The 15,954-nt window shown below is 34.2% G+C and overlaps 1 protein-coding gene and 1 long non-coding RNA gene across 2 annotated transcripts; one reads left to right on the top strand and one right to left on the bottom strand.

Annotated features, from left to right (window-relative positions):
- Window positions 1–2,477: 2,477 nt before the first annotated feature.
- Window positions 2,478–4,499, bottom strand: LOC140062100 (uncharacterized). The gene is made up of 3 exons (XR_011847454.1): window positions 4,344–4,499; window positions 3,798–3,963; window positions 2,478–3,674 (listed from the first exon to the last, which is right to left on the bottom strand). It is a non-coding gene; the product is annotated as an uncharacterized lncRNA (long non-coding RNA).
- A 4,328-nt stretch (window positions 4,500–8,827) lies between these two features.
- On the top strand, window positions 8,828–11,024 carry LOC140062526 (DNA oxidative demethylase ALKBH2-like). Its single transcript, XM_072108780.1, has 3 exons — window positions 8,828–9,568; window positions 9,774–9,916; window positions 10,134–11,024. The coding sequence occupies exons 1-3, from the start codon at window positions 8,840–8,842 to the stop codon at window positions 10,429–10,431; spliced, it is 1,170 nt and encodes a 389-aa protein (XP_071964881.1). The 5' UTR covers window positions 8,828–8,839; the 3' UTR covers window positions 10,432–11,024.
- Window positions 11,025–15,954: the final 4,930 nt, after the last annotated feature.

Raw genomic sequence — 15,954 nt, 5'->3', positions numbered from 1 at the left:
TCAATAAGTTATACCTAAGTTAATATTACTAATTTCGGAATATTATTTCATATATTTACTACAATATAAATTTTCCGCGGCCATGGTCCCAATAGTCATTGAAAACTTCTTAGAGGTAAATGTCAGATTCTAATTTTACGTATACAGAGTGATGTTATCGCTAGAAACAATCATAAAGACATTGATTTTCTCCAATATGTCATCTATATAATACTTTAGTTCAGTTTTGCCCTATCTTTCCTATTTTCTGTGCCATCAGTGACTATATCAACGTATGTCAAAAACAACAACAAAAAACAACTATGCGCTTCTTTTGGTTTTAATTCTCGTTGGGGCCTACAGAAATTTGTTTCAAAAATGTTTTAAAAAATTCAATAATATCTTATAACTAGGCTATAATTTAAACAATTTGGGGGAATTCAAAACACCAAAGATTCTGTTTTGTGAACTAGAATAGGCCCCTAGTCCACATTTGAGAAAAATGAAATGCTGTAAAAGGGCTATTTTGGGGTGCTGAATTCAAGTATGCTGTTTTATTAAATTTTTAGATCTTCACCCTTAGAATGTGAAAAACAAAATGGCCACCATTTCAGACTTATTTTGGCTTATAACTTGTTTTGACACTGTCTAAACATCACTGCACCCATTAGGAATAAGGTCACGGTGTATGATTGTATTTTAAAAGTGGATAATAAGGATTAACTTGGTTTTCACGGTTCAATTGTGCCCTTTCACATAAGTGCATATTTAATTGTGGAATAAAGGCGGGAATAAAGGTTATAATGATATGGTTTTATTTTAAGATTACTTAACTGTACTTCAGTTTTACAAGTTGTAAAGGAACCGGAATAAATAAACCGTAAATAATAATATATAACAGGGAACATACTAATTTCAAGGGCAAACTACCGGTTTTTTTTAAGCAGATTGATTTTCGTGTTATGTTTACCTGTGCAGGTAGACAGGCATATAACAAATCTATACACTACAGTATTCAATGCTTGATTCCCACTAGAGCCGCAACACCAATCACAAGCGATGGATTAAATCTAACTGTCGCTTGTCAACGTTGTCGCGTTGTGTTTATATCCGTGCGTTACGTCCTAGTGGGAACTAAGTTTTAATTCTGGTTAGCACTATAAGAACTGAGTTAGATTGGTATTGTAGGCCTTTTAGTGAAAAGCAAGTCTCTGATCGTGAAAGGGTCAAGAGCAAAGCAAACAGAAATGTATACTGAATTATTATGAAGATAGTTTACGTGCATGTTTGCTTAAACTCGTCAAGATACAACAAGTGTGCGTCACTGATCACAATGCTGCTGCAATGTACACAAGAACATTTTTACGTCGTAGATACTACGATTGCTGTAGGCTGTAGGTGAATTCCTTTACCTGCAGTAGGCCTACCATATTTTCTATATATATTTTTGAATTTTTACAGTATTCCACTTTCGGAGTTGTTCTAAATTGATCATAAATATTATCGTCAGCGCAGCGACACACCACGAAGAGACACTAACCGCGTAGTCATTTGACAAAACCATGCGTTTCGCGAAGGGGTCTGATGATATTTCTGTAGGCCTATGATAAAAAAAAACTGCTCCGGTATTTAGCCCTGCAACTAACTTTATATTGTTTTAAGAAAGTATACAAAAATACGTCATACTATTCTAATTCTGTTAAAGTTTGTTGTTTAAGTCATAATTGTTTGGGTTTATATAGACATTTTGGTTCAATTACACAAACTGTTCAATCTTTGCCTTAGACGTAGGTAAATTTTATATCCGCGGGAATCCGTTGGTGACTGTCAAGTGTCGGGTCGAAACCCAGGCGTTATGCGTACAGAGGGTAGGCCTACAGATGATCCGAGGAGACATTTTTTTTAAATTTTAAGCCTGTTTTCCTGTCGACGTTGAGTTGACATATTCAACGATTTAACAGGAAGAGGGGGGAAAAATTAACGTTGAAAATCGTTAAAATCTTAAATCGTTAACGATTACGATCGTTAAAACTGACCAATCATTATTATGGTCCACAAATTACGTCATTGCAGTTTGTGAAAAAATAGGTACGCGCTGACAATTCTTGAATGTTTACAACGCGACGATGTTTTTCACCTTTTTTGTACACTTTTAAGGTCTGATATTTAAAAAAAAAACAAGTGTAAGTTAAATTAAATTATAATATTAAACCAATTAAATTTAATGTTTGTCTTTAGTGTAAGCCTAGATTAAGATATCAACGAAAGTAGGTCCTAGGCTGGGTTTAAGCGTCAAAACCCGTAACTTTTTCAATTTTCACGCGGTCGCGGCTGCGCGTGGCCGGCCTTAAGGCCGGTGCACACCGAACGCGAAGCCGCGAAGCGTTATGCGTCACGCGTCATTCGACGGATCGCTTTGAAAGTTGAATTGTCATGCGTCTATTAGTTTTTCTTGTCGGTTCCCACTAAACGATGTGCTGATTCGTCGCGATTGCTAGGCCTAGGAGATAGTGGGTTGGCCAATAATACAATGCTACATTTAAAATAATCAGAGAAGATGACTCTGAAGTATTTCCTATGTAAGTTTAACCAGAGAAGAGTTAAATTAAAATGTAATTTAACTCTTCCCTGGTTACACCAATCACAGTGTTTGGTTTTGGTGGGAAAATGTTATCCTTTTCCAAAGCCTGAAATGTGCATGATTGTATGTATATATCACAAGGACAGAAGAAGATGTATCCAATATCAATACAGTTACAAGAATTAAAGCATTTATTGCATGTTGATTACACGTACATGTGATCTGCTGACTGTATTTATTAGTGGTGTTACAAATATCTTTCAACAGAGGTTATTATAACCATATAAAACATTTCATATAAACACGAACTGGGAATCTTCATGGGTTTGTCACTTTCAAATATAAACTATAGGCCTATATATTAATGTAAAGTTTTCACATTCATTTTCTAATTATTATTAAATATTATATTATTCATGACAAAACATACAGTTTTTTTCTCATTTGATTAAATGTAATAAATATCCCAAACTCATATTTACACTGTATATTATCTTATGACTTTTTTTTCAAATAAATACACTTATTTAAATAGTGAATCATTGTTTTTAAAGGTATCATTAAATATCAACCAGATTTTATTTTTTACTACTCCTGAATACTTTCGCAAAATAATAAATTTAAAATGTATCATCCAAAAAAAAATGAAAATTGAAGAAATATTATTATTGTTAAAAGTGAATAACTAACCTAAAGTGTTATACTGTATTACACACAACGAAAATGTTTTAAATTAAATTATATTTTCAGGAAGACAATATATCTTGTCCAAAAAATGAAACTAAACTTAAAGATGTATTGTCCCATAGAATCATGAAAAATGAAGATGATTAAAATCAAATTTGAATAGGACATTTTGTAGTTTTAACAAAGTTAATCACTTACATAGAAAAAAAAACTCCAAAAATTTATGTTTTCACATTTTTTTTCACAAAATTCCATTAGCTGGCAGCCAATTTGACTATTTTTTTTAGTATTGGAGTATAACAAAACATATACATATATTTCCATGTGTTCTCTATTGCTAAAAAAAGACATTCAGTTCAGCTTTCCTTCTATAACCACTTAATAAATACTAGTTACAGTCCAACTCATCCTTAATCTCTTCCATTTTCTATAAAAAAAAATGAAATAAGTATTAAAAAATTGCTATAGTAAGGCATATTGCTCAAATAATTTTTTCTGGCCAATGTATGTCACCAACTGACATACCCATTTGAAAAAAGTCTATACAAACCTGTATCAGCCTCATAATTGCCAGTCCACGTTTTTGAGGAGCAATTGCTCTTAATTCCATGGCAATAATATACTGGCCGCTTAAACTACTAGCTTGGTCATTGGTGGAGTTTGTAACGCAGGTAATAGCCTGAAGGGTCCCATTTATCAATGTTCATCTAATTGACCTAAAAGAAACAAAAACAACAGTATTTATGTATTAATATTACCACTAGGCCTATCCTAGCCTTACAACACTAAATCAACTAAATATTAGGCCTATAAATATTAATTAATAATAATAAGTAGCCTAGGCCTAGCCTAGTACTGTACTCATCATATTTAGTAGTAGGCTTAACCTAGGCCTAGGCTAGGCCTGGCCTAGCACATAGTAGACTAGTACTAGTAGGGATTAGTAAGTATTATGTAGGCCTATAAGTACTACTTGGCATGGCCTAGCCTACTAGGGTATATGTAGCCTAGCCTAGGTAGGCCTAGCTAGGCGATAGTATGGCCTAAAGCTAGGCCTAGGTAGGCTAGAAATAGAATAGAAGGCTTGCCAACTCACTTTACAAATTGATCTCTGACGCGTTTTAGGCCTAGTTTTTCTGGCATTCTTCTACACAGATGTTATGTTTGTCTGAAATTATTGTCTTCATGCATTAATCCTTATGTTTCTGTCTGTGTATGACTTACTTCCCTTATCGTAAAGACAAGAAGGGTAATGACAAAGTATTTCCATAAGGGTAGTAACAAAGTGCGAGGCACGCGAGGCAGGGAAGGCATGCGAGGCAAGTCAGAAATTTATGCGAGGCATCGTTTTACCATCATCAAAAAATGCGAGGCATCATTTTATCATTTCTCAAAATTGCAAGGCAGGAAATCACCGAAATTGAAGTAGCCTAGGCCTAGGCCCGCTAGGCTAGTTTCCTTTTGCACCTGCCTTGTATTTTAACCAAGGCTTTATCCTGAATACCACAGCTTAGAATTAGTAGGCCTACTTTAATGAAGAAAAATCACATAAAAGTAACAATAAATCCATTAAATTGGTGATTTTACAGACGTTGTTTTTCTCGCATTTCGCACACTCAATGTTCAATATTTTGGTTTCTATGGAACGCCAAAAGAGCAAAATTAATTAGAGGGCTAAAAACTCTGTGGAATCCATTTATATTTAACGCATTATTTGGTGAAAATCAAGTACAATTTCAATAGATTTTGTCACTGTCAGTAAGGAAAAATGTTACTGTTGATAATGTACACGGTTTCGTTAACCTTTTAAAGAATAAAATAGAAAAATTCATCATAATATCCTTAGTAGGATGTCCTAGGTCTAGACTAGGTAGTGATGTTGATTTAGGATCGATTATTATTCTTTGAAAACAGAACAGTATCAGCAGTAACATATTACAACATTTTTATTGACAAATTAACAAATATATTGAAATAAAACGTGTTTTTCACCAATAAATGCATGAGAAATTGACGCATTCCACTGAGTTTTAGTCCTCTATTATCGTTGCTCTTTTGGCGCTCCATAGAAACAAAAATATTGAACATTGAATAAGTGAAATTCGCGAACAGTGTGCGAGAAACACGCCTGTAAAATCATTAATTTAAGGATTTATTTGTTACTTTTTATGTGATTCTTTCATTAAAGTACTCATGAGGTATACTTCTAAGGTGTGGTATTCACACGATAAAGTTAGTTATCAAATTTGGAGTAAAAATACAAGCGAAGGAAACTAGCGCCAGGTTTATTAGTACGTACATGGACAACAATAAATAAAAATCGTTCGTAATATAGCCTACCTAGCTTACTAAAACAGGAATAGTGTATCATTATTAAATATTACACTAATTATTATTTTATCAAAATTGATTAAATTATTTTCTACATAGGCCTCTTATCTAGGTTAGGGCTAAGCATATTAGCTAAAGTTTAATTTTAGGCCTAGTATTACAATTGTCGGACGTAAGTCTTTTTTCACACGCGCTCCAGAATTCTGTCGCAATTTTTTTCTTTGCGGCATGTTATTGGATCGGCATATCAGTTACCTTTTATTCACCGCCAGTTATTGAACTTGTCCTGGCAATCGCTGTTCACCTTATTTGCGAGAGAGGTACACGTGTTGTTCCTAGAGAATGGAATGTCAAAAATGTCTTTGGCACGCCGCTCAGAGAGAAGTCTGTGCGTTGCTGCTGAAACCACGTGCTATAGGAGGGGAATGCACCACAATCCTCTGAGCTGAGGGGGGCTGAATCATTCCGCTACCTGCTAAATAGTAAAGAGGGATTTTCCATCTCTCGGGTCTACCGGATCTAGGCGCAGGGGTGTGACAAAATATTATTTTCACTCTGCTATGTTCGAGAGACATGTGAGTAAACACGCTCGAAATGCCAACAAACATTGCAGTCATTTGATGAGTGTGTCGCTATACAATTATTGTTTATCGAAAGTTGAAGACTGTCGTTCAGATTTTTGAACCGTAGTTTGGGCACTTTTGTAAAAGTAAAATTTGACACGATATGACTTGAATGAAAAAACAATCGTTACATAAAAATAAACAACATGATGAGTGTATACACGAATCTATTTAGATACCCTTGTATCGATTGATTATTAGGCCTATAATATAGCATAATAGCACGTTAAGATATGCCTCGCACCTTTTTGAAATTGTAAACTATATGCCTCGCATGCCTCGCACTTTTGGAAATGATAAAATGATGCCTCGCACAAATATTTGGCATGCCGCGCGTGCCTCGCTGCCTCGCACTTTGTCAACACTCTTTCCATAAAGACCTCGCTCGTCAGCCACCATTTTTTTGCCGTCGGTGTCGTCGATGAGAGATATTCCTGAGTTCTGATTGGTTGACGAACGCGAACCGCGCTCGCGACGCCTCAAAAAGTTGACCACGGTTCAACTTTTGAAAATTTGCGTGCGAAGCCTTCGCTGCTGTCGTTTTAAACGCGTTGAAGTTGAAATTCGACTATCGTCAAAGAATATATATAACAAGAATGAGTATTCCGCGATTTTTGCATGAGAAATTTGTAACAGAGAGCTCCAGAGAGTGATGCCCGCCCTCATAAGGGCGGATGTATACATACTAAATAAGACTTGATTTAATAGATATTGTACATGTCACATTAAATAGAATTATGATAATATATATATATATATATATATATATTTTGCAATTGTAAACTATTTTATAATACATATTTATTAACAAACTAGTGTACATTCACTTTTACAGACAGTTATTTACTAACAGGCTAAATTAGTTCACAAAAAAGGCCTAACACAGCAACACCAAAATCAACGAATCGTTACTCAGCACGGCCTATTCTTTACCATTGCCAGTAGTAATAGTGATACTTCAGACCCGACCTTGGTGTATTTCCTGATTACGTAATATCCGCCAGGTGTTTCTAATGAAGGTCGTTCATTTCCTGGTACTTCAGCCCAAGGTTGGCCTTGGTGTATTTCCTGGTAGTTACGTAATAGTTATATAATTTCCGCCAGGTGTTTCTAATGAAGGTCGTTCATTTCCTGGTACTTCAGCCCAAGGTTGGCCTTGGTGTATTTCCTGGTAGTTACGTAATAGTTATATAATTTCCACCAGATGTTTCTAATGAAGGTCGTTCATTTCCTGGTACTTCAGCCCAAGGTTGGCCTTGGTGTATTTCCTGGTAGTTACGTAATAGTTATATAATTTCCGCCAGGTGTTTCTAATGAAGGTCGTTCATTTCCTGGTACTTCAGCCCAAGGTTGGCCTTGGTGTATTTCCTGGTAGTTACGTAATAGTTATATAATTTCCACCAGATGTTTCTAATGAAGGTCGTTCATTTCCTGGTACTTCAGCCCAAAGTTGGCCTTGGTGTATTTCCTGGTAGTTTCGCAATAGATATGTAATTTCCGCCAGGTGTTTCTTTGTCTCTTATTTATTAATTTTTGGCGCGATGTTCTGGTACGTGGTGAGTGACGTCATTACTTTATTTACGATTTAAGACGGTGAAACAAAGTGAAGCGGCTATTGCTGTACTATTTTCCAGTTGTTTTGCCTATCTTTGCGTAGAGTATCTCTTTACAGTATTTCATTATGTCTGGAAGTATATATTTTTCGCAAGGGAGTTGTGTAGATACTGTTATAATAATTAGCGATGATGAGGATACTGTTGTTGTTCCAGGCAGTGATATAGATGATCGTTACACGGCGGCCGAAGAGGTTATCCCCGCCGGTATAGATGAAGGAGTCGAGAGGAGTAACAGGCCTACAAGTTGTATATTTACGTACGTGGACGAGGTGGAGAGAGAATTTTTGTTGAAAATGGAGCGTTTGGTTAAACAATTGTTTGCTGCTCAAGTGTTAGCCAAGTGTTGGGTTTTAAGTAAAGCGGCTTGTTATGGTTGTGAATTTGACAGGAGCAGTCAAAAAGATCATGATTTCTGTTGTATGAAGTCTCTAGAAGAACAGATTGACTATTTTTATCGGGAGGTTCTGGATAAGAAGTATGTTTCAGTCGATACCGTTTACAACGAACTAAATATGCAAGGAGAATATTCATTGCCTCGGTATAGACATTTCGTTTATTTTCTTGTCAATACCCTGATTAATTCAGAGGCTATTTTTAAGCTGTTGTGCGAGGATATTTAAATTGTGTTTGATCGCACGTGTCACGGAAACGATTGACCGGAAATAACAATCATTATCTTTTTAATTACTGTACTGGGCTACTTCCCTACTGAGCTGCATATACATCCTGATTCAAGCGTAATCGTTCGTTTCACTCTCTGTAACTCTCTACAGTCTATAAACATGAGTTTCAACTGTTTACCTACTCCGAAATTGGCAATTGGTGAGAAAGCCCGTAGGACTATGAAAAGAGTTATGGGGAGTTCTAATGGTCAAACTGACGAGTGTAGCAGTTTAAAATTACCAACGATGGCTTCTACATCAGCGAATATAATGGATTCTATAAAATCTTTTAACGGTCAAACAGATGAGTGTAAAGGTTTGAGTAAAGCCTTAGGAATGAGCGCCCGAGATTTTGCCGTAATGACCGATGGTGTACCAAAGATTTCCATAACTTCAAAGAATCGGATTTTCTTGTCTAAAAAACGCCATGTAGTGGCCCAACGATGGGGTGACGATGTTTATGTTTGTCTCAGAGAGTATTACCAAACGGAAGAATATGGTGCCTTCAAACCTGGACCTCTAGGTATTAATTTACCCGTTCTGCTGTGGCAAAAACTTTTCAACAATATTGATTTAATTATTCAGGCACTGGAAGACTTACAAAGAGACATTAACATGGTGGAGGCAGTAAGAATCCCACTTTCGGACATAATTCATGTGGTAGTTAGTAACTGGAAAGAAGAACAATTTGTGTGTATTCGCCGCTATTACCAGTCTGAAGAAGGAGGCAAGTTTAAACCCGGTAAAAAAGGTGTAAACCTTCCAAAGAGTCAGTGGTTCAAGATAATTGAAAAACACTGTGAAATACAAAAGATGATTGAGGAGGTTAGTAATGATAATGCGGCTACTGTTGACAAAAGCGATAATGGAGGACGTTTATTCAATTCAGAACATCAATTGCTACCCCCTGATAAGTTATCGGTGCAAAAGATAATAGGGGAAAATTTAGACTGTGATTACCTTCAACTTCTTGATAAAGGAGCAGCCGATACATTGTTTAAAAAATGTGAGGAAGAGATTGACTATTTTACCGGTGATCTTGCAAAGGTGAAAGTGTATGGAAAGTGGTTTAATATTCCTAGAAAACAGGTTAGTTCCATTATATTTTTATCCGTGGTTTTGTATTAATGACTTGTTAATTACTTGTATATCGTTTCCTTTGTTTTTCTTTATTTACCGCTGTGTAGCTATAGGTGTAATTTACTCTTTTACTGTAAATTATTTTATTTAGGCGTGTTCATTTACATCTCGCCAAATAATAAATGACTTTCTTTGTATGGTTTCCTCTCTGCAGGTTTCGTTTGGCGATTCGGGCTTAACTTACAAATATTCAGGCAATACAGTACCAGCTTTACCATGGCCACCATTCCTGAAAGATCTCCGCGACCTTTTAAAATCGGTTACAGGACATTACTTCAATTTTGTTTTGGTCAACCGGTAAATATTCTTGTTTATTATTTTATTTATTTATTTATTTTTTTATTGATTAAAAGGGTCTATAGTTTACCTCTAAAACGATTGAACATTATCAGTATTCATACTGGATGATTTCTGCAATTTGTTAGATAAGATTGTTTTAATGGATAATTGGGGTTTTTTTTAGTCTCATCTTAAAATATCTTATTTTCTATTGTATTTTGTCGTTACTCTATAGATATGCTACTGGAAGTGATTACATTGGCGAACACAAAGATGATGAGAAAGACATGGATCACTTTAGTCCAATCGCCTCTGTATCATTGGGGCAAACACGTATGTTTAGATTTCGACATGGTGATGCGCGAGGTAAGAGTCCCAAAAGAATCATTGAGCCAGTAACTGTTGATCTTAAACACGGTACATTATTAATGATGAATTATCCCACTAATGAGTACTGGTACCATTCACTGCCTAAAAATCAATCCATCAAGCTACCAAGAATAAATCTCACGTTTAGAGATATTAAAAGATGAGAGAAATGTTACGCAAACATTACAGTCTTTAATAGTGATTGCAGATCTCAAGAATATCAACTGTTCATGATCTGTTCTCATTTAGTATAGTAGTACCAGTTGAATTATTTTTGTGATGATATTCCTACAAATGGTTGTATTATTGTATTGAAGTTAATTCACTTAGATCTTGGCCTAATTCCATTGATCGTTAATAATCATGTGATTGTTTGTCATTGTGTGGATAATGATTAACTTTACGAATAATTTCTTAAAAGTAACTTGTAATGTATTTCTAATTGTTAAATACAATTTTTTATGTTTTTAATAAGTGTGTAAGTTTTTCTTTAAAGCATTTTAATCGTAATTTCAAGAGTAATATGTACTTGTAACGTTTGAAACGGACTGGTAGATTAAACAAAAAAAAACAAAAACAACAAAAACAAAACACGTTATAATAACACTAATAATAGCACATATTTTCGTACATGTATCAATGATTTATCTACATATGTGTGATTAATATTATTACAATAAAGACCATGTACATCTACGATATTTTTACTGTAAGTGGTATTGTAAATAAAAATTATGAATTCAATCGTGAGATAAGACCGATATCTGTGTATTATTTTATATTACTTTTATCATAATTGCAACAACAAAAAAACTCAGAGAAATCATAATTATCGAATACAGAAAGACGTTTTGGTTACCAATTGTATTTCTTGACACTTAATACATTTTAACAGAAAACAAGACCTTCAACCGGAGCCAAAAATGGAAATTTGTTTACGTGCAGGTTATTGCCATTAGATATTCTTAGAACTACTTTGGTTTATAAATATTGTCACTTTTTTTCTACACGTTTATCTACCGAGATTTTGTTTTCCTTTTTATGAATCTTCCGTTGTTCATAAGCATTATTAATTTTTACAGGCCTTGTTCTTCGCTTTGCAGGCTAAATCTTATAACGGCATAGGCCTACATTTTAACGGTTCTTTGTAAATATCCTCTTATTGATTGTTACCTTTAGTTCTCTGAATGTTTTAATTTACCGTAGATGATGAAAAAATCCCTTAATCTAGCACCATTTAAAAAAAAAAAAAAAGGTTCCGCAGTAAATGGTTTATTTTTGATGGTATTGATGGAATCATCGAGGCACAATATTAGGCTGAAAAACATGACGTCACTATTTTAAACGGTTTATCATAACAAGAACAATTAACCAATCACAAAACTGAGCTACTGATTTGCGTAGAAGTTTCTGGAAATGACAAATTAAGGAAACACGTACACATTAATAAATATATATTAATTTTTATATAAATAATAGACAAAACAAAAGGAAATACACCAAACAAATCATTTTTGTTATGAATTTATAATAACTTTAAATTTTGTCCATCACAGGAGACGCGTTTAGCGTTTTCCAATTGTAAAACAGTTTCGCATTGCGTCGCAACACATGCACATACTGCAAGTACCGTACCGTACTGTAACAAGTCTACTGATATGTATTTTGTTGGTCACTCATCATTTTAGCCAACACATTATTTAACTCATCAGGTGTAATATCTTTTCACAAATCCTTTATATCTTTACTTTTTCTTGACAACTCATAACAAACAAGAATAGTACTCTGAATGAGTGTGGGAGAGGTGTGTGAGAGTCCCATTCAACTAAACCTTGCCAATTTGTACTCGACCTACGATAAAACCATTTTTTTAAAGTCAACATAGCGACGCGAGAAAAAATTGATAATAGGGATAAAAAGTTTTTCTTGCATTGTTATACAGTAATCTATGTTTTTCGGTGTTTACACCATCTCATTGTTTATAATTACGTTTGTTAATATCGATAGTGTTTCTCTAGCAGAGTTATATTACTTGTTTATACTCGTATAGTTTGAAGTCCTCCATGTTGTTCGTATATTTTGTAAAAAGTGTACTTATGATTACTTTTAAAAACCAACTCATTTTATTTGCATTTTATCTACACCTCATGGTTAAAATGTGTTGTTTTTCATAGAGTGTGATGATGCTTAAAACGTTATACTAGTATAACCACCAAAACGGTTTATTATCTGTAGGAAATCATCAATTGTAACATGCGGTAAACAATACAAATTAGTTTCACAAATTATTAAAAAATAGCACAATTGTTACAAATGAATTTAAGAAAATAAAGGTGTACAGATTTTATTTCGAAAAAGTGTAGGCCTATACCTACAAAGATAATTTTACATAAAGTGTACAGAATAAATTAACAAAAAAAGGTCACACATACATTAAACTAATTCTTATAAAAGTGTACAGTGTACTTTGGTTATCAGGTATATCAACTTTAGTATTTTAAGTATAGGGCCTATTTGTGGCAAACACACGGTCCCTTTTAATTGTGGGTAGAGGCCTTTTGCCGTTCGTAATTCAAACTGTTCGTAAAATTGAAGTTAATATTCTGAGATTAGGCCTATAGCCTATGATCGCAGCTTATACTAGTCAACGGTCTAAAAGAGTTGTATTGCAGGATGTGAAACATAAAAGTTCATTAATAAACAGTATATTATAACGATAAAGAAACGAATGTACGATACACCAATATAGCAATACAATAACTGATTAACTGAAAACTTGAAGTCTACTGTATTCCTACAATCATTCAAGTAGACATTGTTTGCTGAGTGTATGGTACTTTCTCCAAAGAGAATTCGAACGATGGGCTTTCGGACGTGTTTCTACGGTTATCAGAACGGGTCGATAATGAAAAAAAAACAAAAACAAAACAAACAAACTGCCTACTAACTCCCAAAAAAATCAATACCTATAAATAAGCTGAACCTACCCCACTAAATAATCTCTTCCATACATCAAAATCGACCGAAAATGATCTGGACATTGAAAAATGGACACGGTCGTCTGTTCTTCTTTTCTGTTTCCACGGCTTGGGACGACATCCCTGTTAGTGATGTACGGTAGCCATGCGGTCTACACACTTATGATGACCACATCGCATAACATGTTCAGGGAACTTATTTTTCAACTCTCTGATACAATGTTTAAATACAAGTAGACTGGAAACCATTTAGGAACAGGGGTTTCTAATAATAAAAGTTGTTTAAAACTTTAGTTATTGTCAAGGGGAATTGTTCAAGACTTGGAGTAAAAATGGTCAAGACCGGAGGAAAATGGTCAAGACCGGGGAAAATGGTCAACTGTGAAAACGGCTGACCAGAGGTCATGGTTAATTGTCACAGTCTATTCGTCCTTGTATAGATGTCAAGTTCAAGTGTCAATTGACACAAGTATTTTTCCCATGTTCAGAGTTCAAGTAATTGACCTTTTAATGTTTAACCCTGGTTTAAAAATAAAATGTCCTCTTTTGTAGATTTGTAACCCTTATTGAGTTTGAGCACATTTGTTAAGTACCGGTACTTAATTAAGTTGGGTGGCTCATTAATTGACCTTTTAATGTTGCATGGAACTCTCCCTGTAACCCTAATAAGTAATAAACATTTAGTTACAGTCTCTTGTAGATTTGTAACCCTTATTGAGTTTGAGCACATTTGTTAAGTACCGGTACTTAATTAAGTTGGGTGGCTCATTAATTGACCTTTTAATGCTGCATGGAACTCTCCCTGTAACCCTAATAAGTAATAAACATTTAGTTACAGTCTCTCTTTATCTATATTTGTGACGTCAGTATACAGAGAAATAATATATTACCTTAACCACTAAAGATATGTTATTAATGTAACAAAGTTATTTTTTGTTATTGAATACGTATACAGGTCTAATAATAAATGAATTTTAACACAATAAATGACTATAAACTTATAAAATGGTGAAATTTAATTTTCTTTCGGTCTTGACCATTTTCCCCGGTCTTGACCATTTTCCTCCGGTCTTGACCATTTTTACTCCAAGTCTTGAACAATTCCCCTTGACAATAACTAAAGTTTTAAACAACTTTTATTATTAGAAACCCCTGTTCCTAAATGGTTTCCAGTCTACTTGTATTTAAACATTGTATCAGAGAGTTGAAAAATAAGTTCCCTGAACATGTTATGCGATGTGGTCATCATAAGTGTGTAGACCGCATGGCTACCGTACATCACTAACAGGGATGTCGTCCCAAGCCGTGGAAACAGAAAAGAAGAACAGACGACCGTGTCCATTTTTCAATGTCCAGATCATTTTCGGTCGATTTTGATGTATGGAAGAGATTATTTAGTGGGGTAGGTTCAGCTTATTTATAGGTATTGATTTTTTTGGGAGTTAGTAGGCAGTTTGTTTGTTTTGTTTTTGTTTTTTTTTCATTATCGACCCGTTCTGATAACCGTAGAAACACGTCCGAAAGCCCATCGTTCGAATTCTCTTTGGAGAAAGTACCATACACTCAGCAAACAATGTCTACTTGAATGATTGTAGGAATACAGTAGACTTCAAGTTTTCAGTTAATCAGTTATTGTATTGCTATATTGGTGTATCGTACATTCGTTTCTTTATCGTTATAATATACTGTTTATTAATGAACTTTTATGTTTCACATCCTGCAATACAACTCTTTTAGACCGTTGACTAGTATAAGCTGCGATCATAGGCTATAGGCCTAATCTCAGAATATTAACTTCAATTTTACGAACAGTTTGAATTACGAACGGCAAAAGGCCTCTACCCACAATTAAAAGGGACCGTGTGTTTGCCACAAATAGGCCCTATACTTAAAATACTAAAGTTGATATACCTGATAACCAAAGTACACTGTACACTTTTATAAGAATTAGTTTAATGTATGTGTGACCTTTTTTTGTTAATTTATTCTGTACACTTTATGTAAAATTATCTTTGTAGGTATAGGCCTACACTTTTTCGAAATAAAATCTGTACACCTTTATTTTCTTAAATTCATTTGTAACAATTGTGCTATTTTTTAATAATTTGTGAAACTAATTTGTATTGTTTACCGCATGTTACAATTGATGATTTCCTACAGATAATAAACCGTTTTGGTGGTTATACTAGTATAACGTTTTAAGCATCATCACACTCTATGAAAAACAACACATTTTAACCATGAGGTGTAGATAAAATGCAAATAAAATGAGTTGGTTTTTAAAAGTAATCATAAGTACACTTTTTACAAAATATACGAACAACATGGAGGACTTCAAACTATACGAGTATAAACAAGTAATATAACTCTGCTAGAGAAACACTATCGATATTAACAAACGTAATTATAAACAATGAGATGGTGTAAACACCGAAAAACATAGATTACTGTATAACAATGCAAGAAAAACTTTTTATCCCTATTATCAATTTTTTCTCGCGTCGCTATGTTGACTTTAAAAAAATGGTTTTATCGTAGGTCGAGTACAAATTGGCAAGGTTTAGTTGAATGGGACTCTCACACACCTCTCCCACACTCATTCAGAGTACTATTCTTGTTTGTTATGAGTTGTCAAGAAAAAGTAAAGATATAAAGGATTTGTGAAAAGATATTACACCTGATGAGTTAAATAATGTGTTGGCTAAAATG

This window comes from Antedon mediterranea, chromosome 11, assembly GCF_964355755.1.
Source record: "Antedon mediterranea chromosome 11, ecAntMedi1.1, whole genome shotgun sequence".
Lineage (NCBI taxonomy): Eukaryota > Metazoa > Echinodermata > Crinoidea > Comatulida > Antedonidae > Antedon > Antedon mediterranea.
This window is presented reverse-complemented; position numbering and strand designations above follow the sequence as displayed.

Coding starts and splice junctions, on each gene's coding strand:
- LOC140062526 (XM_072108780.1), top strand. CDS start 8,840: ATGACCGATGGTGTACCAAAGATTTCCATAACTTCAAAGAATCGGATT. Junction 9,569..9,773: donor TTAATATTCCTAGAAAACAG/GTTAGTTCCATT, acceptor TCCTCTCTGCAG/GTTTCGTTTGGCGATTCGGG. Junction 9,917..10,133: donor AATTTTGTTTTGGTCAACCG/GTAAATATTCTT, acceptor GTTACTCTATAG/ATATGCTACTGGAAGTGATT.